Source organism: Oryctolagus cuniculus, chromosome 4 (genome assembly GCF_964237555.1).
Source record: "Oryctolagus cuniculus chromosome 4, mOryCun1.1, whole genome shotgun sequence".
Classification (NCBI taxonomy): domain Eukaryota; kingdom Metazoa; phylum Chordata; class Mammalia; order Lagomorpha; family Leporidae; genus Oryctolagus; species Oryctolagus cuniculus.
The window spans coordinates 1,719,264-1,741,407 of NC_091435.1; the positions used below are offsets into that span (position 1 = coordinate 1,719,264).

At 57.7% G+C, this 22,144-nt stretch overlaps 1 protein-coding gene across 1 annotated transcript; it reads left to right on the forward strand.

Moving 5' to 3' along the window:
- Positions 1-2,724: 2,724 nt before the first annotated feature.
- On the forward strand, positions 2,725-21,886 carry PTTG1IP (PTTG1 interacting protein). Its single transcript, XM_051839978.2, has 6 exons — positions 2,725-2,932; positions 10,748-10,800; positions 13,281-13,389; positions 16,640-16,814; positions 18,003-18,049; positions 20,090-21,886. Exons 1-6 carry the CDS (start codon positions 2,818-2,820, stop codon positions 20,134-20,136), a joined length of 546 nt encoding a protein of 181 aa, XP_051695938.1. The 5' UTR covers positions 2,725-2,817; the 3' UTR covers positions 20,137-21,886.
- The last annotated feature ends 258 nt before the right edge of the window (positions 21,887-22,144 follow it).

A 22,144-nucleotide genomic window follows, 5' to 3' on the forward strand; every position in this document is an offset into this window, starting at 1 on the left:
TTCTCTGTCTCTCTCTCACTGTCTGTAACTCTACCTGTCAAATAAATAAATAAAACCAAAAAAAAAAAAAAAAAAAGAGGGAAAGAGAAGGAGAGATCTTTTATCCACTGGCTCATTTCCCAAATGGTCACAATGGCCAGGGCTGGACCAGATTGAAGCCAGGAGCCTGGAACTCCATCTGGTCTCCCACACGGGTGCAGGGGCCCAAGCACTTGGGCCATCTTCTGCTGCCTTCCCAGGTGCATTAGCAGGGAGCTGGATTGGAAGTGGAGCAGCCGGGACTCCAACCGGAGTCACACAGGATGCCGGCATCGCAGGCAGCAGCTTCACCTGCGCTCCACGCCAGCCCCTAGACGTCTCTCTGTACAACGGCCGATGTGCTGCAGTAAGATGCAGCTTGGGACATCTGTATCCCACACTGGATGCCTGGGTTTGAGCGGTGGCTCTGCTTCTAACTCCAGATTCCTGCTAACACACACGCCGGGAGGACAGATGATGGCTCAAGGACTTGACACCCACACGGGAGACCCAGGGAGAGCTCCCGCTCCTGGCTTTGGCCTGGTCCAGTTTCAGCTTTTATGGGCAACTGGGGGGTTCTCTGTCTCTGTGCCTTTCAGAGAAAAATGAAAATATAATTTTAAAAAACCCAGGCCCAGTGAAGACCCAGAGTGAGGAACCTAGAAGATGTGGGTCAGAGACACAGACTGCTTTTTAGATCCCTCTGCAGCCGCCACAGGCAGGAACGGCCACTGTCACCGTGACAAGCCAGAGGACAGCTAGTCACACTTGTCAGAGTCTTTGCGGGGACCTGTCCTCTCCGTGCAGGGGAGTCGCCCCAGGCTCAGGAGATCCCACCTGGCACCGCGGGTGCCTCAGTCGGCTCAGGTCTGCCCAGGGGAGAGCGCAGAGACCTCGGCCTGGAGCGAGGACCTCTGTCCTGCTGGAGGCCCCTGCGTCCTCCTGCGTTCTTGTTTGCTGCCCTCGACTACGAGCTGTGGAAAGCAAAGCCCCTTGAGGCTGAGTGACTTGGTCAAGGTCACGGAGGTGGGAACTGGTAGAGCTGGAATTGGAGCCTGGTCACGGCTTCCCAGCCCCTGATGAGCCAATCTCCTGCTCGTGACCAGGGGTGGGCTGAACCGTGGCACTGGGCTGGCCAAGGAGCCCACAGTGACCCAGAAAGTACTGCTTCCCATGCTGACCTGAAGGTGGAGGGCAGGTTAAATACCAGCCACCTTGGAGCTCTCCCAGGGAGAGGAGCTGTGACTGGAACAGACACGTCACCTTGCCATGAGCCCCGCCCACGGCAGACATGGCACGGTGACCCCAGCCACTGAGCCACGGGGTAAGCACGGATGGTGCTCTTGCTTCTCTGAACAGTCCCCAGGCCCACAGATAGTTCCCAGACTCTACAATGGCTATGGAAACCTAGTTTGTTTTTCAAGAAAGATGTATCATGCATTTGAAATACACGAGAGAGGGGATCGTTTATCCACTGATTCTCTCCCCAAACGGACACACCAGCAAGGGCTAGGCCAAGCAGGAGTCAAGAGCCAGGAAACCCATCGGGGCCTCCACACGGCGGCAGGGGCCCAAGCACTGGGACATCTGCTGGCTTCTCAGGTGTGTTAGCAGGATGCCGATCGGAAGCAGAGTAGCAAGGACTCACGTTAAAGTGATCCTCCAGCATGCGACGCTGGCATCACAAGGCCACGGTACCACCACGCCAGTCCTGGAAACCTAGCCTTGAGTCAGACAACCCCAAATCTGGCTGGCACTGCTGTGGAACCCCCAGTCCTGATAGGGGCAGTGCAGGAAAGCAGGCATCTACGGGCAAGGCACACAAGCCAGGAGCTGGGCGGCTGTCACTTCATTCTGGGCTCCCTGATGGGCTGGGCTGAACTGGGGGCTGAGGGGTGCATGTTCAGGTTCCTGGTTGGTCAGCGGCTTTTGCCCGTCCTTGGGTCGGCGATCGGTGTTCCTGAGGGCGTCAGTGGGTCTGGGCAGTCACTTTCTGCCCAGACCTGGAACTCCCAGAAAAGCCACCACCAGCGGGTTCCCTGCCGGAGAGGCGGTGACCTCAGGGGCCCACACCTTGCAGGGCCGGCGGCTCCACTCCCTCGGTTCGGTGAGTTAAACGTTAGTAAGCGGCTGACGCGCTCTCAACAAGGCAGGGCAAGGACACTGTCAGAGAAGGGAGGGAGGCTGCGGGCGGGGGCCGGGCTCGGAGTCAGGACCCCGGCAGGTGCAGTTCTGCCACTCCCCACCACCTGCCCAGCTTAGTGGGGAGGGGCGTGCGCGCCCGGGGCAGGGCAGGGCAGGGTCCGAGCCGCGAGGAGACCAGCCTGGAACGGCGTCTCCACGGGCATCCCTAAGGAAGTCCTCAGGACACCGTCCCGACCCCCACCCCCCCGCCGCACACCGCAAGGCAGGCCTGGGGCGGCGGGGGGGAGTCGGCCGCACGGCCGGGCGCAAGGACACGCGCCGCCTGCCAGGGACCCGCTTTCCAGAACCATCAGCGGCCGCGCACCCGCGCAGGGGCGAGCCCCGGCGCTCCCCGCCCCGCAGCGCCCCGCGCGCCTCACCCGCTTCGGCCCCTCGCTCACAGCCCCGGCTCGGCCGCGCAGGCGCACGGAGCCGCAGCCGCCGGGGAGACGGGCCGGGGCGCGAGGGGCGGGGCCCGCGCGGCTGCGGCTGCGCACTCGCCTCGCCCCGCCCCCCGGCCCACTTCCGGCGCCGCGCCTCTGCCCGGCGGAGACGGTCGGGGCTGGCGTCGCGTCCGGAGCTCGCCTGAGGCGCCGACGGACCGAGGGAGCGGCCATGGCGCCCGGCGGGCCGACCCCGCGCTCGGGGCTGCCTCTCGGCGGGGCCGCGCTGCTGCTGCTGCTGCTGCTGCTCGTCTCGGCGGCTGCCGCGCAGGAGCCGCCCGGAGCGGGTGAGGGCCGGGCCCTGGGGGTCGGGGTCGCGGGCGGCGCCCGGGGGTCGCGCGCGTCTGGCGGCGGCTGCTGTCGGGGCGGGGGCGCCGAGGGCCCCGGGCGCGGGCGGGGAGGAGCCCGCCCTTTGCGTCCAGCTGCTGCGGCCGCTCGCGCGTGACCGTGGAGGCCCAGGTCCGGGAGAGGGGCGCGGCCCGCCTGGCGCAGCGCGGCCCCCGTGACCTGCGCCCCAGGGCACGGGGAGCGGCGGTGTGGCCTTGTGCCCCTCCCCAGGAGTTGGGCCGTGCTGGAGAGTTCTCAGAGCTACGCCTTCGGGCGCGGAAAAAGGCTTTATGGGGACCAGTGCCTTGGCGGCCGCTTCTGACGCAGCCGATCGGCCCTGGGTGGGCACTGCGTCGGTCGTCCCCCCTGCGCCAGGTGCGAGGCCAGGGCGGTGGTGGCCGCGCGTGGTCCTGGGGAGACTGACAGGCAGTTGGGGGCGTCGGGTGTGTGAGGGTGGGGCTTCGTGCAGGTGATTCAGGGCTGGGGAATGTCCCTGTGGCTGCGGTGTAGACTACACTAGCCGTGTGCTGCAGAGCCCGAGGCGCCCCTTGCGCTCTGTGTCACGTCCTTACGACTGGCGTTAGCGGCCGGATTTTTCTCACCTGTTTCCCAGGTGCTGGCGGGTCCTCGAACGCCAGCGTAGCAGCGCGCTTCTTGCGAGCTTATGTTTACTCCAGTGGGGTTCTGCCTGTTTCCGGTGTTCCGGGTTGGTGGCGTTAGCAGCGCGGCTGACCGGAAGCTTCTGGATGGACGAGTTGCGTGGTGCTGTGCAGGGAGCTCTGGCCTGAGCTGAGTTCCGAGCACAGGTGCAGTGAACGCTTCTCACCCACGGGAATGGGCGCGCCCAGGGCAGCGGGCGATGGCGAGGGAGGGAGCGCTGTCGTCTGGGAGGGGCGGCCCGGGGGGGGGCTCCGCTGCAGAGGGTGTGGGAGGAGAGGCCCGCGCCGCCCCCCTTGGGGTACTGAGGCAGCGCCTGGCTCTGGTGTGGGAGCCGAAAGGCGCTTCCTTCTCCGGGTGGAGGCGCACCGTTTGTTTCCCGTTGGGGACGCTCAGGCCTGGGGGGGGGGTTTCCTCTCACAGGACCCCTTGAATGGCGGGAGCGGTGTCACGCTGGGTCGGCCTTGTCCTTGGAGAGCAGGGCTGCCACAGCCCCAGCGCCAGCCTTCCCGGCAGCCGGGGATGAGGCGCTGCCTGCCGCTGTAGGAACCACGCGACTCTGCTGCTGCAACGTGTTGTCCTCTTCTCGGGGTGTCGAGTGGATCTGGAGATCGTCTTGCGTCAGCCCAGAGCTGACACTGCTCAGTCTCGGCGCCGCGGAGGAGGAGAGACGCTGGGAGCCCTAACACTGGGCCACAGCTGACGGAAGTACAGGCACCTCCGTGGAGCCTTTGGCCCACTTGAGCGGTGTGGGCCCAGAGCTTCCTGGGGAGGAGGGTCCCCACACGGACCTCCGGCTGCCATCTAAGCAGGTTTCCCTGAGGCGCGTGGCGGCCCGTGCAGCTCAGTGAGGAGCGCGTCCTGCCAGCTGCTCTTGGACGGGAAAGTTTGGTTTTGTCGTGAGAGAGAGAGATCTAAGGAAGGTGGAGGCAGTGTGCACGCGGTATCGCCCGTCCCCCCGTTGTTTTCTGCTGAAGTGGGATGGCCATTTCTGCCCTGCTGTGTCACCTGGAATCGATGGGGCGCTCTCAGGGCCTGCTCACCACGCGGAGGGGGACAGGGCCCTTCTGGAAGCTGTTCTGCCACCACTGAGGGCCTGCAGCCTGCCGGGTGACAGACGCATGCTCACTCAGTTCCCTGTGTTAATGGAGTTTCTCTTCACCCATGCTAGGGTGTCTGTTGCACCTGATGGACCGACCTGACCTGTAGGGAAGCAGTGGTCGCGGTGCGCCCCCACAGGGTGGGGTTTTTTTTTTTTTTTTTTTTTTTTTTTTTTGTCTTTTCATTTAGTTTCTGAGGTGAATGGGACTGAAACGTCTTTAAAATGGATAAGTGGTGGGGCCAGTGTTGGGGCGTAGTGGTTGTCACTACCTGCCCCGCATGTGAGAGACCAGAGGAAGCTCCCGGCTTTGGCCTGGCCTGGCCCTGGCTGTTGTGATCATCTGGGGAGTGACCCAGCAGATGGAAGATCTGTCTCTCCGTCCTCCTCTCCCTGTAACGTTTTCAAGTAAGTTAATAAACCTTTTTTAGGAGATGGATAACTAGACTCTAAGTTGAAGCCTCAAGGTTAGGGGTCCCCAGCAATCCCTCGCTATTCCGGCCTGGCCTCAGAACGCACCCGCCTTCCTCCCCCGTGCTTTCCTGGGCCTCGTGCCGGGGTGAGGGGCGCAGTGGGCGACTCCTTAGAGGAGGGAGACACTGCCTGTCTGAAGCAGCTCCCAGTGCTTCTGGCCGGCCTTTGCCAACTGATGTGATTTCAGCTGAGGACAGAGTGGCCTTTTCCCAGCTTTGAGGTTGTTTTAATGAGGACTAACTTTGATGTTTTTGTCCGTATTGAAGACCAGCCCTGTTGTGAGTGTGCTGGGGACAGGAAGAGGCTTGGGCGCTTTTCCTGCCCTTCCCCAGGGCCTCTGTTGGTTCAGAGGGGCCCACGCCAGAGGGCGGGGCTGCGTGGAGTTGGTGGTGTGTCTGGGAGCTGAGAGGGCGGGGCTGCGTGGAGTTGGTGGTGTGTCTGGGAGCTCAGAGGGCGGGGCTGGGTGGAGTTGGTGTGTCTGGGAGCTCAGAGGGCGGGGCTGCGTGGAGTTGGTGGTGTGTCTGGGAGCTCAGAGGGCGGGGCTGCGTGGAGTTGGTGGTGTGTCTGGGAGCTGAGAGGGCGGGGCTGCGTGGAGTTGGTGGTGTGTCTCTGGGAGCTGAGAGGGCGGGGCTGGGTGGAGTTGGTGGTGTGTCTGGGAGCTGAGAGGGCGGGGCTGCGTGGAGTTGGTGGTGTGTCTGGGAGCTCAGAGGGCGGGGCTGCGTGGAGTTGGTGGTGTGTCTGGGAGCTGAGAGGGCGGGGCTGCGTGGAGTTGGTGGTGTGTCTGGGAGCTCAGAGGGCGGGGCTGGGTGGAGTTGGTGGTGTGTCTCTGGGAGCTGAGAGGGCGGGGCTGGGTGGAGTTGGTGTGTCTGGGAGCTGAGAGGGCGGGGCTGGGTGGAGTTGGTGGTGTGTCTCTGGGCGCTGAGAGGGCGGGGCTGGGTGGAGTTGGTGGTGTGTCTCTGGGAGCTGAGAGGGCGGGGCTGGGTGGAGTTAGTGTGTCTGGGAGCTGAGAGGGCGGGGCTGGGTAGAGTTGGTGGTGTGTCTGGGAGCTGAGAGGGCGGGGCTGGGTGGAGTTGGTGGTGTGTCTGGGAGCTGAGAGGGCGGGGCTGGGTGGAGTTGGTGGTGTGTCTCTGGGAGCTGAGAGGGCGGGGCTGGGTGGAGTTGGTGTGTCTGGGAGCTGAGAGGGCGGGGCTGGGTGGAGTTGGTGTGTCTGGGAGCTGAGAGGGCGGGGCTGGATGGAGTTGGTGTGTCTGGGAGCTGAGAGGGCGGGGCTGGGTGGAGTTGGTGTGTCTGGGAGCTGAGAGGGCGGGGCTGGGTGGAGTTGGTGGTGTGTCTCTGGGTGCTCAGTGTTTTCAGTTCACTCGAGACCCACATGCCAGAAAGAAGCTTTAAGATGGATCCCCTGCCACACCATCTCAGTCCCCTGTGGCTTCTTGGACAGACTGGTGGGGAGGAAGGGCGTGCTTCTCCTGGACGACTTGAAGACGGACTCGAGAGTGGAGTTGAAGGAACAGCACCGGAGCCGTCCCCTCCGAGTCCCCATCTGTCCCTCTGCATTCCCTCTGTTGGCTTTGTTGTGCCCTCTCTCTTCTACGTATTATAACCTTCTTAAATTTATAATATGGTTCGTATTTCACTTTAAACATTGTGTATTGTAAGTTGACAGGTTGCATTCTTGGTCTTGGTTATTTGCCAGACCATTTGGGAGTAAGATGCTGGGGTGACTCTAGCCCTGACTCCCTTACGATGTGTCCAGAGGACAAGGACGTTCTTCTGTGTACCTCCGTGGAATATAATTATCAGAATATGGACATGTACCGCGGACAGGATATTGAATACCTGGTTCAGCCTCCAGTCCATACACAGATTTTACCAGTGATAACGCCCTGCCCAGGGTCACAGGTTCCATTTGATTATTATGGCCCGTGAGCAACACTGAGCTCAGCAGCCCCTTCAGCTGTGTCTGTTGTCAGAAAGCCAATTTGGTCTCACTCGTTTCCTGTAAGTTGATTGAGCTCTGGCAGGAGTCTCTGTGACTGTGTGTTCAGTGCCCTGCAGGAGGCACATCTGTCACTCTGTCCCATTGTCATGTTGTTAAGGCCTTGATCACTTTGAAGGTGCCAAGCCCTCTTCCTAGGTGGTGCCTGTCCTGTGGGAGTGTGTGGGAGTGGCTTTGTCATTGCCAGTCACGCTGTGGTCTTCCCGGCCACAAGGATTCCTGCCTGTGGCAGCGCTCCGGTGGTTGTGCAGTGGGTACCTCCCGATGGTCGCTTGCAGGTGCTGCGTGGCCCTCTCTCACTTCCCGTCAGTGGAGCCGTGGGCAGGTTTGTGGGAAGGATCGGAGCCGCGGCTGCCATTGCTTGTTGGGAGTTTGGGCCGTTCTGGATGTGGCGGGAGGGCCCCTTCCAAGCTGGTGCTGCGTCCTGTGCCAGTCACCTGGAAGTGTGTGCTGCCCTGTGGCATGGCGAGCTTTCCTTTCCCTGCTGCTGTTCTGGCGTTGGCCGGGTCTCCCAGGACCCATGGCTGCTCTTTATAGGGAGCAGCCTGTGGAAACCGAGGCCTGGGCTCTGGGTGCCTCAGGCCTTTCAGTGGGTGAAGGTAGGCCCGAGGCTTTCAGTCAGGAGTTCAGGGTGCTCCTGACCCCTCCCCAGCACTGTGGGGTTCTTTGCTTTTTGTGGGTTGCCTTGGCGTCTCCCTCCTCCCCACAGCGCGCGTCACTGGGGACTTTTCAGTGTGACGTGCTCCCCCATGGTTGCTGATCCTTTTACCTTCCTGGGCTGACTGAGATGAGCCGTGTCGCCGTGTGTACTTACAGTGAGTAAGCGTCATCACCCCGGTCACACCACTAAGGGCTCTGAAAAGAGTACTGTTCGCCAAGAATTGCTATAGAATGATGTGACAGAATGTGCTTCCGTATAAAACAGGATTTTGTTTAGAAAATGGAAGGCAGAACTAGACTACTGAATAAAAAGACTTCTTTCAAACTAAGTGCCAGTTTACCCTGGGTTAGCCTCGCCTAGTGAACATAATAAAATGCTGTATCTTTTTTAAAAAAGTTATTTCTTATTTGAAAGGAGAGAGATCTTCCATCCACTGGTTTGTTCCCCAAATGGCTACAATAGGTCTGGGCAGGCTGAAGCCAGGGGCCAGAGAGTCCATCTGGGTCTGCCATGTAGGAGGCAGGGGCCCAAGGACTCGGGCATCCTCTGCTGCTTTCCAAGTCAGATCAGCAGGGAGCTGGCTGGGAAGCAGAGCAGCTGGGACTCGAACCAGCACTCATGAATAGGATGCTGGTGTTGCAAGCCGCAGTTTAACCCTCTGCCACAGAGCAGTTCCCACCACCTTGTTTTGGTAGGTACACCTGTCCATGTGTCCAGCATAGCCTTGGTTCCGTCCCCGGTACCTCCCTGCACATGTCATTAACCCAAGTCCAGTGGTTGACTTTTCTTTTCAAATAAGCTTTTCGTACAGTCGCAGGAGCCTAAGTGTGCCGTTGGAAGAGCTACGCCTGTGAGGGTGCCATCACGCAGAGGCCAGGCCCCTCCTCTGCATGGTTGCCCTCGGGCAGCCCTTGTTGGTGTTCCCCCAGGAGGGTTTCCCTCTTCTCCACCTGATTGCCATGGAGGCACACTCCCTTTGCTTTTCTGATTCATCCATGTTTCACGTAGATTAGTCCTTCCTTTTTTTTCCCTACAGTTTTGAATTTTTTTTTTTAAAGACAGAGTTACAGAAAGAGGTAGAGAGAGAGGTCTTCCATCCGCTGGTTCACTCCCCAGATGGCTGTAACAGCCGGAGCTGCACCGATCCGGAGCCAGGAGCTTCTTCAGGGTCTCCCACTGAGGTGCAGGGTCCCAAAGAGTAGGGCCATCTTTCTTTTTTTTTTTTTTTTTTTTTTGACAGGTAAGAGTGGACAGTGAGAGAGAGACAGAGAGAAAGGTCTTCCTTTGCCGTTGGTTCACCCTCCAGTGGCCACCACGGCCGGCACGCTGTGGCCGGCGCACCGCGCTGATCCGATGGCAGGAGCCAGGTGCTTCTCCTGGTCTCCCATGGGGTGCAGGGCCCAAGTACTTGGGCCATCCTCCACTGCACTCCCTGGCCACAGCAGAGAGCTGGCCTGGAAGAGGGGCAACCAGGACAGAATCAGGCGCCCCAACCGGGACTAGAACCTGGTGTGCCAGTGCTGCCGGCGGAGGATTAGCCTAGTGAGCCGCAGCGCTAGCTGGGCCATTTTCTACTGCTTTCCCAGGCCAAGGCAGAGAGCTGGATTGGAAGAGGAGCAGCCAGGATTAAAACTGGCACCTATATGGGATGCCGATGCTTCAGGCCGGGGCATTAACCCGCTGCGCCACAGTGCCGGCCCCTACAGTTTTGAATTTTTTTAAAAGAATTTTTATTTATATAATGAGAACACATTTCACGTATTTCATGTAAGCCCATAATGCTGCAATGCTTCCCACCCTGCCTCCCTCCCTCTGCTCCCTTTTAATTTTCACAGTGACGTACTTTCTGTGTACTTCATAGTCACAGGGCAGTCCTCCGCTAAGTGAAGAACTCAGCAAGTAGACAGTGCAGAGAACACCGCTGCGCGGGAGTGTAGACAAGGGCTGTAAATGGTCGTCAGGTTCAAGAGGCAGGACGCTGTCGTGGAGTGACTGCGCCCACCTGGAAACGGCGTCTGGGCTGTCTCCAGCGTGTCTCTGTGGTTACAGACTCAGGAGCTGTAGGCAGCCCTGCACAGGTCTGTCTTGGATAACATCCCTGAGAGTGGAAGTGTCGAGCCATGGGGCGGGCATGGGATTGTTTCAGGAGCTGCTGGCAGACCTGTTTACAGAGGCACCATGAACACTGCCGTGCTTGCCAGCCTTCGCCGCGTCCGTGTGTGTAAGGTCGTGTCTGCCCTTCCTGGTGCCGGACGATGCTCACCCTCGGGCTCTCCGCTCTCAGTGGATGGTGGGAGGAGCAGCGAGCGGCCGCCTGGTGCCGATTTGGGCGTCCTCACACGCGCCGTAGTCCTTTGCTTCTGATAGCTTGAGTGCCAGAGCTGTGGCATGTGGCCCCTTCCTGTGTCCACCGTGCTGTGGCTAGTGGACGGGGTCCTGGGTGCTGCGTGTGATGGGAACTGGCTGGTGCCGTGATGCCGCCTCCCTGGGGGCCAGAGCACAGCCCTGCCTGGGGAGTGCTGGCCGTAGGCCTCATGAGATCTGTAGGCCTGAGAACACGGGTGTTGCTGTGGCCTCGCATGGGGACCGTTTGGTTCTTGAGAGAGTGTGTCTGCTGGTGAGTGGTGGTCCCCACGGCCGAGGGCTCAAGGCCCATGGCTAAAGCAGACTGATTTTTTTTTTTGGCCCTGATGGAGGGAAGCTGTGTGTTTGCTCTTTGTGGCGCTTGCTCGCAGCAGGGTCTGGTGAACCTTGTTCCCTGCACCTTGAAGGCAGTGTGTTCCCAGGAGAGTCTGGATAACTCCAGGCTGGAGCTTGTCTGCACCCGCGTGGTCGGAGCTCATGTTTGCGTTGCCTTCCTCTCAGTGGTTTCTTTGTCTTCCTCGCAGCATGCTCTCAGAACACAAACAAAACCTGTGAAGAGTGCCTCAAGAACGTCTCGGTAAGTCACGCAGAGCACCCGGAGCGCACTTGTGTGCCTCAGGCTCCTGCTGTGTGGGATCTGGGGGTGTTTTGAAGTGCATTAGGCTTCATCGGGCAGGTGCAGGCACCACCTGTGCACACCAGTGTCCCTGCGGCAGGTGGCCGGGGAGTAGAGATGGTGCGGGTGAGTCCCTTCTGGCCGCTTGCTGAGCCCGATGCCTTAGGCAGCTTCTCGAACTGGAACAGAAATCGTTGGGGGGAACCTCCTAGGGAGGAAGAAAGTGTAGTTCACCTTGGGGGTTCCCAGATGACATCGGGCAGCCCCATTGGATAGGCGTCTGGTGAGGCTGGAGGATGGGGGAGGGATGATTGCACAGGGAAGCAGAGACTGTAGGCCCAACTTGGCTTAAATAGCCGGCCCTGTCACAGGACTGCCCGAGGGCGTGGCCCAGCAACGTTGCCGTCAGAGGGCCAGCCCCCAACGACTGGGCCATCTCCTAGACACCAAGTATAATAGTGCGTCTCCACCCTCAGTGCGTCACCGTTAATATTCATCCAGCAGCACAGGACTGGGGACCAGGCCTTTGGGGGATACCCAGACTTGGTGGTGCGCATGCTTACTTGGCATCTGATCTGTGACAGTGTTCAGAGTCCCTGTGGCTTTGTCAGCATGGGTACCTGCGCTGTGGCCGGCCCTAGCTGGCTCCTGCAGCAGGCACTGCCTTACCAAGAAGCCCTTTCTTGACTGTGTAATGACCGCGCTGTGCTGTGCGGTCAGCCCTGGGAGCAAGGCCAGCAAGCGGACGACAGTTGGGGTAGCGGAAGCCTCCTGTGGGGTCTCACGCCTTTCCTCCCTTTTGGGTCAGGTTTTTATGGGGTGTTGAAGACTCTTTCCTTGACAGTAGGGTTCACTGGGGAAGACATGCTAGGTGATATCTGTTGTGAGACGTTCGCTGTGTGTAAGAAGTGACCCTGGCCGCGGGTGCAGGCAGGTGGGTGTGTCAGCCCGTGGGGCATACGCAGAAACTGAAGGAAGCTGCGACTGTGGCTTGTGTCTTGTGTTGGGGGAGCTTTGGGCCCCTGGGTGTCCCTGTGAGCAGTCAGGTCAGCATCTGTGCCGCTGGGCCCGGGGCAGGTGTGATAACAGCGCCAGGTTAGGTGGCTGGAGCCGTGGGGAAGACTCAGGCCCTGCGCTTTATCTGGAGGCCTGACCCCCACTTGGCCACTGTTAACTGGAGACAGCGAGTCAGGAAGACAAGGCATTCATAGACGGGCCGGCTCCAGGCCCAGGGCATGTCGGGGGTTCTGGAAGGATGTGAGTCCCTAGAAAGCCTGAACCCAGTACGTTAGAGGCACTTTGGCTACTGTGTGTCCTGGGTGCTTCCCGAGTTGTTTACCTTGTGTGTGTTTTGACATCAAATAAACAACCACAAGTGAGACTTGTGTCTTCTCCTGAGCCATGACCTGTGGTACAGCTGTGATGGAAGCGGAAGGTCCGACAGTCACAGTGGGAGCTGTTTGAAAGTGGGGATTAGCGCGAAGTTTCCAACCTGTCCGTGATAGTCCACTGACAGGGAACCTATTCCCGGGGTCAGAGCAGGCAGGACCTCCCTGCTGGTGTCAGCGGCTCTCCAGCGTGGGCTCTGGGTGTGTAAGTAGCCTTGAGAATGCAAGCCCAGTGTGTGTTTTGATGTTTTATAACAGGCATGCATTCTAGCCTGGGGTGCAGAAGTCAGGGCTTCCTAAAACTCGAGTAGCGCTGTAACATGATCTAAAGTGTGAGGCAGAGGTGCTTGGCTGGCCTTTCTCTAGCCCATGCTGCGTGTCCTCTGCCACCTGCCAGGGTCGGCCAGGCTGGCGGTCGTTACCCACGGTGCGCGTGTGGGCCCTGTGCTTTGCTGTGGTGTGTGCCCTGGGCTGATGGCAGAGCGCGGCAGGGCGATGTGACATGCGGGCTCCCGGACTCGTGGAGGGCTTGAGCAGCGTTGGGAGAAGCCTCGAAACTTCTCTGCGTCACCTTCCTAACAGCAGCCGTTCATGCCTGAGGCAGGATGCCTGGGGCCCTTCTACACAGAGTGGTTGCCATGGTCCCCACGTGACCCCCCCCCCCCACACACTCAGGGCCAGGCCCTCACGCAGACAAGGTGTGATGCACACAGTGTGTGCCTGGGGTGCCAGGGTGTGGAGCTGCTCAGAAGCCAAGCAGTGTGGTGAGGGCGGGCCCTGCGGCGGCGGTCTCGGGAAGGCTGCTCGAGGCAGAGCAAGCAGACTGCAAGCGGGGCCTGGCAGCTCGCGGAGGCTGTGGCCTTGCTGGGCGAGGCGACCTGGAGCTCAGCTGTAGGGCGTTGACTGAAGGGCAGTGAGGGTGAACGCAGACGCACTGGGAGGCCACGGCATTACAGTGGCCCGGGGGAGAGGGGCGGCCGTGCGCAGAGGCCGTAGGAGCAGTGGGTGGTGCTCAGGTCCTGGCCATTCTGCTGCTTTGTTGATCTCTTACAGTGTCTGTGGTGCAACACTAACAAGGCATGTCTGGACTACCCGGTCACGAAAGTCCTGCCACCTGCTTCTCTCTGTAAACTGAGTTCTGCACGCTGGGGTGTGTGCTGGGGTAAGTTGTTGTGTTCATTTGCTTCGTCAGTGCCTTCTTTTCTTTTTTTTCCTGAAAATTCTGCAAATCACAGTGAACTTCTGCATGCAGATACAGGTTCTCCCCACTCAGAGCAGACTGTGCAGGGCATGTCCAGCACTTCCGGAAGAGCCTGATAGCCTGTTCCCGTCAGAACCTCGGGGGCGGCCACTGTGCTGACCGCCCGTCACTACGGAGTTGTTCTGCTGTTGACTCTCATAGAAAGAAAACTCTGCCCGTCGCCCTTGACCTCACTGTTCCACACAGCTCTGGTTAGCCTTACACGGTTTGCCGTGCAGGTCTGAGTGACTGTACCAGTCGTGTTCTTCAAGCAGTGTGGGGCATCCCGCTGCCCCACCTCCTCCCGTCTCAGGGTAGTCAGCCGTCCCAGCTTAGACCATCTAGGGAGTGTGCGGTCCCTTCTCACTGTGGTTCTGTTTTGCATTTCTCCCATGATTAATGATGTCGACTGCCTTTTACGGGGATAGGTGTTTTCTGTGATTCTCATGTGGATGAATCCCTACCCCGAGTTACAAGGATTGCCAAACATGAATCCAGCCTTGCCCAGATGAGATTGACAGCAGTCTGTCATAGTTGTTCGATGTGTCCCGCATGGCCGTAGCCCAGGAGGAGGACACGTAAGCCACACAGGAGAAGCAGTCAAGGATGTGAGTGCAGCTCACAAGGACGGGGTGCCCCCTCATCCCAAGTTTGGTTGAATCTGAGGGCTGAGAAGGAACCAGAGCTGTGCTCAGGGGTAGGGTGGCCCTGTGCCTGGCCCCGCAGTAAGGAAGGAGGGCTGTTTGGGCCCCTGTCAGCGGGAGCTGAATGGAGGATCTTGGGGGAGCCACTCAGGGCCTTCCTGGTTTCTCCAGAGGTCCAGGTGCCACCTACACAGGGTGCTTCCTCTTACAGATGATTTTGGAATCATTGTATCCAGTTTGAAGCAGATATGCGGAGGTTTTATTGCAGGAACTTCAGTATGCGCTCATTCGGAGAAAAGGGAGCCCCTTTCCATGTGCCTCTTGTTCAGAAGCCAGTTGTCGCCTCTGCGCTTCCGTTTGGCCTTTGCATTCCTTGGTAGAGATTCTTGCGTTTTGGCCTTGCAGGGTGAACACAAAAGGGGCCCCTAGTTTTGCTTCCCATTGTGACAGGACTTCTTTTTTCTTTGATAACTAGTGTCAGCTGCTAACCGGAAAATGTCACTGATCTCATCGGTTTTTAGAATTGCTTTTTCTAGAGGGCTCTAGAAAAGTATGCCGTCTCCAGTGAAGGGCTGCTTTCTGTTCACGCCACCACCATGTCTGCTCCAGTGAGGGCCTGCTTTCTGTTCATGCCACCGCCATGTCTGCTCCAGTGAAGGCCTGCTTTCTGTTCATGCCACCACCATGTCTGCTCCAGTGAAGGCCTGCTTTCTGTTCATGCCACCGCCATGTCTGCTCCAGTGAAGGCCTGCTTTCTGTTCATGCCGCCGCCATGTCTGCTCCAGTGAAGGCCTGCTTTCTGTTCATGCCACCACCATGTCTGCTCCAGTGAAGGCCTGCTTTCTGTTCATGCCACCCCCATGTCTGCTCCAGTGAAGGCCTGCTTTCTGTTCACGCCACCACCATGTCTGCTCCAGTGAAGGCCTGCTTTCTGTTCATGCCACCCCCATGTCTGCTCCAGTGAAGGCCTGCTTTCTGTTCACGCCACCACCATGTCTGCTCCAGTGAAGGCCTGCTTTCTGTTCACGCCACCACCATGTCTGCTCCAGTGAAGGCCTGCTTTCTGTTCACGCCACCGCCATGTCTGCTCCAGTGAAGGCCTGCTTTCTGTTCACGCCACCGCCATGTCTGCTCCAGTGAAGGCCTGCTTTCTGTTCATGCCACCACCATGTCTGCTCCAGTGAAGGCCTGCTTTCTGTTCATGCCACCACCATGTTCTGCAGCTTCCTTTGTACGAGCAGGTCAGAGGAGGAAAGGCATGATTTTAAAGCTCAAGCAGCATTTGATCAGGTGTGACACTTCTGCTGATTTGAAGACGAGGTTAGAGGCTAAAAATGCGCTCAGTGCGCAAGTAGCTCCCAGGAGGGGCATCTTCACAGCAGGCCTAGTGGGTGGACTGTGGACGCCCAGAGCACTGGGTGTCAGCCTCCCTCCTGCTGAGGCCAAGTTACCTGAAAAACTTCACTTTCCAAACCTGCCGCAGCTGAGAGAACAGGAGGCTAGAAAGCATGGCTCTGTGTGGTGGGAGATTTTAACTTTGGAATCGTCCGTGGACCCGCTGCTCAGAGGAAGTTTGCTGTCGGCCCTGTCTTCTAGAAGATGCTGTAATGGCATTGAAAAGCATATTTGCAGAAGCAGCATTTGAGGGGGTTGGCGCTGTGGAGTGGCAGGTAAAGCCACCGCCTGCAGTGCTGGCATCCCATATGGGTGCCGGTTCAGGTCCCAGCTGCTCCACTTCCCATCCAGCTCTCTGCTGTGGCCTGGGAAAGCAGTAGATGGTGCCCCAAGTCCTTGGGTCCCTGCACCCATGTGCAAGACCCAGAGGAAGCTCCTGGCTTCGGATCGGCACAGCTCTGGCCATTGCAGCCATCTAGGGAGTGAACCATCAGATGGAAGACCTTTCTCTCTCTCTTTCTCTACCTCTGCCTGTCTGTAACTCTACCTTTCAAATAAATAAGTAAATCTTTAAAAAAAAAAAAAAAAAGGGGGGGCGCAGCATTTGGAATGAATCCAGCTCTGCTTTGAATTGAATAGAAAAATCTTAATGGGTTTTAATTTGTAGCTCTTGAAAAAGATTGTAAAACTTGTATTCTATCTGCATTTGTAGTTCTAACAGGAAGCCAGAACATGATCTGATGGTGCCTGGCCAGCTCTTTTCAAACCCCACAGAACTGACGAGACTCAGACGCGAAGGCGGCCCTGCCCTGGGCTGCCTCTCGGGTCCTTGCTTCATATCAGAGGGCAGTATGTGCTCTGCAGGAGGCGTGTTTCTCTTGGAAGCAGTGTAGTGTTCTTGACTTTGACTTAAATAATGAACAAAGCTGCATCAGACTGAACCCATCTCTGAGTCTCACTGCAGTCGAGTGGCGATGTCTCAGGTCTGGATATGCACTTGTGATCCGCGAAGCTGCGGTCACGGTGTGGGGCTGAAAGAAGACTCCGGACGAGGCTGGCGGTGTGTGAGGGCCCCGCCCTGGGGAGTGTTGCTCCTGGCGGCCTCCCTTCTCACGTGTGTGTTTGGGTTGCAGTGAACTTCGAGGCCCTGATCATCACCATGTCTGTGATGGGGGGCACCGTCCTCTTGGGTATCGCCGTCTGCTGCTGCTGCTGCTGCTGCCGCAGGAAGAGGAGCCGGAAGCCGGACAAGAGTGACGAGAGGGCCATGAGGGAGCGGGAAGAGAGGCGGGTCCGGCAGGAGGAGAGGTGAGCTCTGTCCTGTCGGGAGGATTCCTTCACTTCCGGGGTGCGGATCCAGAAGGCCACGGAAGGGTGTTTTCCAGTCATGAGTTTCCTGGTTTTAAACATGAGGAACACGCCCAGTGTCCACGGGCTCCCCTGGGTCCTCAGAACGAGAGGGAGACGGCGACTGCCCACAGCGTCTGCTTGGTGACAGATGGTTGCTGCTGGTGCTGGCAGGCTCTGCCATGTGGCCTGGCTGCTCCTGTCACTGCTGAGGGGGTCGGGCTGTTGATGCCTGTTAGTCCAGCCACTTGCAGGGTGGTGGACAGGCAGGAAAAAGGGCCATGAGCCCAGGGGCAGACTTGGGACTTGAGGTCACAGCTGTCTGGTGACCTGGCTCTGATGATAGACACAGGGCAGGGGTCGTGTCTACCCCCCCCCCCCCAATACCATCGTGGAGGGCTGGGTTGAGGTGCTGGCAGCTGGGAGGGTGGCAGCTGCACAGACTTCTGTGCTGTCTCTCTCCTTGCACTCAGGTATCCCTAAATGAAAGCTTTGTTAGCTTCCCAGTCAGCCTCTTGACCTGGCATAAGACTTTCTGATCAGTGTGTTTCTCCAAATGTGGAGAACGCTTTTCAAGGTGACAGCAGTGTACGGGGCGGGCGCTCTGGCGCACCGAGTTGAGCATCCTCGGGGTGCTCACATATCGTGCCAGAGTGCCAGTTTGAATCCTAGCTGCTCTGCTTCCTGTCCAGCTTCCTGCTGCTTCCTGCTGGGAGGCAGCAAACGATGGCCCCAGTGCTGGGGCCCTGCCAGCCACGTGGGAGAACTGGATGGAGATCCGGGCAGTGAGCCAGCAGGTGGCAGTTCTCTTTTCCTGTCTCTCTCTGTTGCTCTTTAAAGTAAATGGAAACTTTAAAAAAAAAAAAAAAGTCCACAGTGTCAGGCAGTTGAACAGATTCATTGACAAGAAGAAAATGGCGTTAGCGCACTCCGGTACTGGCTGCACCCTCGGCCTGCCTGTCGCAGTGGCTGAGTTTGTCTCCACCTGGTGTGATGCTGGGCGGCGGTGAAGCCGCCAGAGGCCTGCCTCTGCTGAGGGGTGGCGGGCGCGTCTCCCGAGGCCTGCCTCTGCTGGGGGCTGGCGGGTGCGTCTCCTGAGAGCCCATGTGCCCTGTGCCCTGCTACATGGTGTTTCTTTTTGCTTTTTAGGAGAGCAGAGATGAAGTCAAGGCACGATGAAATCAGGAAAAAATACGGTAAGAGTTGTGTCTTCTGCCTGGTCAGGAGCTGTCGCCACACCCTTTGGTCTTGGAAGTGCCAAGCGAAAGTGGAGCTGGGCTTGGGGTACAGTCCCTTTTCTGTGGGTTTCTCCATCCGAGCAGGAAGATGTCTCTTGAGAAGGGCAGCCAGCTGGCTGTGCTCCAGCAGGTTCTGTCCTTACTGGGTCCTCTCACTGTCTTGGAAGAGGAGACCCTGGAAGACTTCATCTCAACCAGACCCTTCACGAGGAGTCTTCTCTCCAGCGTGTGCTTGTTTCGTGTGTGTATCAGAACTGGCAGAGTGACCCGTTCGCTGCTTCGTCATCTTGTTGGCAGCGCTCAGAGTGTCTGGACTCCGGCTCTGGCTTGGCCCCTGCAGCCACACCTGTGGCTCTCACTCCTGTCTTCTCACGAAGGACGCTCCTCTCCTGTCGGGTGGAGTCGGCCGGGGGGAGGCCGCAGTAGTTCTGACCGCGTCTCCCAGAGGTTTCGTTCCTGTTGGTTTGCAGAGATTTCAAGGATAGCCTTGAAGGAGCGGGAGTGAGTAAGTGTGTCAGGTGGACACCTGTTACTCCCTGGAATGAGTGGGAACGTGGATTGTCTCCAGGCCCCCAGATTCCACGGCGTTCACTCGTGGGACACGAACTGCCGCCATCTGCTCTTGGGTTTAGTGGATTCTGTGGTTACATGAAGCCCTGAGTTAGTAGTGTCTCCTGTTTGTTGGACATGGCAGAAGCTGGACCGCCGGCTGGCTGCACACGCCCACAGGCCCCTGGGCCAGCAAAGCCTCCACTGTGCTTTCCTTGAGCACTGTGGTAAAGGCTCCAGCTGATAGGAACCTTCCAGAATCTTTTGCTTTTTTTTCTCTTTTTTCAAGTTTTCTACTTGTGTGAGGAAATAGCCTATTTTAGGGTACTTTAGGTTCCACTCATGAGGGACATTACGGTATCACTAACTCATTTCAGTCTTCCGGGAAGACTACAAAACCCAGGAGGCCAGCGACTGCCCTCTGCATGTGGCTTATGAAAGCTCAGAGCCCGTGGGCTCGGCCCCTCTGATGGGGCTCGGTGGTGCTCGGGCTGCTGGCGTTGGCTAGCTCTGCCCAGGCCTTCTCGGAAGTCCAGTGTGCTGTGAAGGGAGGCGGGGGCACGGGCCGCCCCTGCTGCCCCTCTGCTGCACACTCTGGGTGGTGCTGCATCAGTTCCCAGGGTTCTCTGGCACAGCTGTCGCCACTGGCCCTGACCCATTGTCCTGACTCAGTGCTTGCCCTGTTGTCTCTACTTGCCCCGCCCACCCTGTTCCACATGTTTCCACAGGTGCCTGTGGACGGTGTGAGTGGCAACAGGGCTTCTGGAAGGTCCCCTCCCTTCTGGGCAGCTGCATCCCACGTTGTGGAACACAGGCCTGTGGGATCTCTGGCCTGGGGCTGCTTGCTTTCCACGCAGTTGCAAAGGGCCTTTCGGCATCTCACTGACATTCATGTGACTAAAAGATGCCACAGAGGCAGGCAGCGGGCACAAGTGTGTTTGAAAGTGTCAGCATTGCCTACAGAGACGAGCTCTCGTCCCCGGCGAGCACCACCGTCGTGCACAGCGTGTTCCAGCGACATTACAGTACTTCAGTTCATGGATGGTTGTCTCAGTTCTTGTCGCTTCATCCTGAAAGTTTGACAGCTTTCAAAGGGACACTCCCCTTAACCTGGAGTTGCTTTGTGTTTCTAATGCTGGTAACCAGCCGCTTGGAAAGAAACATTGGCTTTAAATTTCTTAATTTCTCTTTGTAAGCATCAACAAATCAATCTGTCTTTCCTAGGATCTCTCAGAGTTCTTGTTTCCAGCACATTTTATTTTAATCTTCACGTCAGCTGTGCTTCCATCAAAGACGTGTCCTGCAGCGTCTGGACCTGCTCTTAGAACGCCTGCTTCCTTGTAGCCCCGTTAAATCTTGTGGTGAAACTTAGTGAACCTGTATCACCTTCCTAAATTTTGTTTCTGGCTGAGTGAGTCAGTTTCTAATTCAAGTTCACTTTGTTTTCAGGTTTGTTTAAAGAAGAAAACCCATATGCCAGATTTGAAAACAACTAAGACACACTCCTGACCGCCGGCCGGCCCGGAGCTGCTGCGGGCCGGGCGGGAGCTGTGCTGTAAGGACTGCACTGTGCCCCTGTCGTCTTTGATTCTGTCCTTTGTCACTTGAGACGTCTGACCACTGGGGCTCTGACTTCGAGCAGGAAACGTGCGAGTTCCCATCTCACTGTGAGCTGACTGCAGACTCCGTCCTCTGCGGCAGCAGCAGGTTCCGGAGGTCGCCCTGCCCACCAGCAGGCTCACAGCAGGAGTGACCGCTGGCCTGCCTTTGTCGCGGGAAGCTGGAGCAGCCCCTGGCATTCCCCGTGAACCTGTGTGCGCATGCACACATGTGGCCACCCCACTGTTAGTGTTGAAAACGCAGTTCCAGTACACGGTCTGATGCGGATTTACTTCCTGACCTCGGCTACTATGGCCTTAAATCTTTCTGTGTGTTTTTAAAGTGATTCTTGAACTTTTTCTCCTCACCTAAAACATTTCATTAAAGTTTCCCTGTAAGGAGGTCACATCCCTAATTGGAAGGCATTTTTAGTTTATCTCTGTAATAGAACACGAGGATCTTCTCCACTGTGGGAACATGAATGCTGGCCCCGTGCCAAGGGCACTGCCAGTCACTCCGAGGAACCTGCGTAGGGCTGGGGAGTGCCCCGTTTGCCCTTTGCCTCCAGCCCCGAGGACTCGTGTGCAATCTCTCCAGAGATCACACAGTCTCACTGCTCTCCCTGCCTGTTCTGTTGGGAGGTGAGTGTTTAGGGATTGTGGGGGATGGCAGATCTGCCTGAGCAAGAAGAAGGGCACATCCCCAGGCAGCCCCTCTGTGGGGCTGTGTACCCCAAAGCAGGTGTGTCTGGGACCCACACTTGACCCAGGAAACGCTAGCGACTGTCGTGCGCTATCAGACCACTCCCAGCTCCAGCCACTGTGGCCCGTGTGTGTTAAAGAGTGCTTCTTGTAAGTTCAGCAGTGGGACTGCAGGTACCGCACGTGATACGTTTCTTTAAAATCAAGATGTGTGACTTTAGCAAAATCTCGTGGCCGAGCACTGCCTGTCAGGGAAAGCAGTGGGTGATGGGGCAGCTGTGTGAGGAGCTCCTCCCGGGAAATGTGGGAGTAAGTGCAGCTGCTGGGAGCCCGAGCCGCTGAGGGGTCACTGGGAGAACAGCGCCTGGGATGAGCAGTCGTAGCCGCCGAGAGGTCGGGGCCTCGGCATCAGACACTCGGGAGACGGCTCGGTCCCGAGTACTGGAAGAAACCACCAGCGCTTGGTCAGGCTTTTCAGCGTGTCTGTCTGAGAATTGACATTTCTACCTTCTGGTTTTCACACAAAGGAAGATAACTTTCAAATTCTTTTGTCTTACTTCTCTGACTTCTTGGGCATTTGATCAGAATTAAAAGTATTACAGAACATTGCTAAGTACTTTATCGCAGCAGCCACCAGCCATCAGAATCTGACTTTGTCCCTGTATTCTAGAAGACACTGTGGTAGACGTCATGAACTGTAGTGCAGTAGCATGGATGTAGATCACACCTGGTGAATGTAGGATGCTGAGCTCAAAGTAGAGCCGCCGTTGTCACGTGCAGTATTTAACCCTGTGCGCAGCACGCAGGCATGAGAGGCGGGCCCTGCTCCACGACGCTTCTCTGAAAGAGGACTAAGAGCAGCCACAGAATTGTAACCTCAAGAGAACTGTACGATTTGGAGTGCCTTACTTTTTAACCAGTTTCCAATAAAATGGTTTAATACACACTTGTAGTTAAGACACTTTGTCTCTTGTTCCACCCCTCAGAGTGGTGATCCTGTGGAGAGCTGGGTAAGCTGAGGTGCCGGGACTTGATGTGAAACGTGTGAGCAGTCTTTACATTTCGGCACCTGTGGCCCGGCGGGGTGGCCTGGGCTGTCTCAAGTCATCCCCCTGCTCAGTGCCTCCTGTCTGCACTTGGGTGCTGCATACAAAGAACGGGGAGAAAGTTCTCTGCCTTTGCCATGTAGGCACCTGGCTCCCTG

Bases quoted from the DNA above. Each gene is read 5' to 3' on its own strand.
- PTTG1IP (XM_051839978.2), top strand. From the start codon at position 2,818: ATGGCGCCCGGCGGGCCGACCCCGCGCTCGGGGCTGCCTCTCGGCGGG. The intron at 2,933-10,747 runs GTGAGGGCCGGG...TCTTCCTCGCAG, and splicing joins GCAGGAGCCGCCCGGAGCGG to CATGCTCTCAGAACACAAAC. The intron at 18,050-20,089 runs GTAAGAGTTGTG...CTTTGTTTTCAG, and splicing joins TGAAATCAGGAAAAAATACG to GTTTGTTTAAAGAAGAAAAC.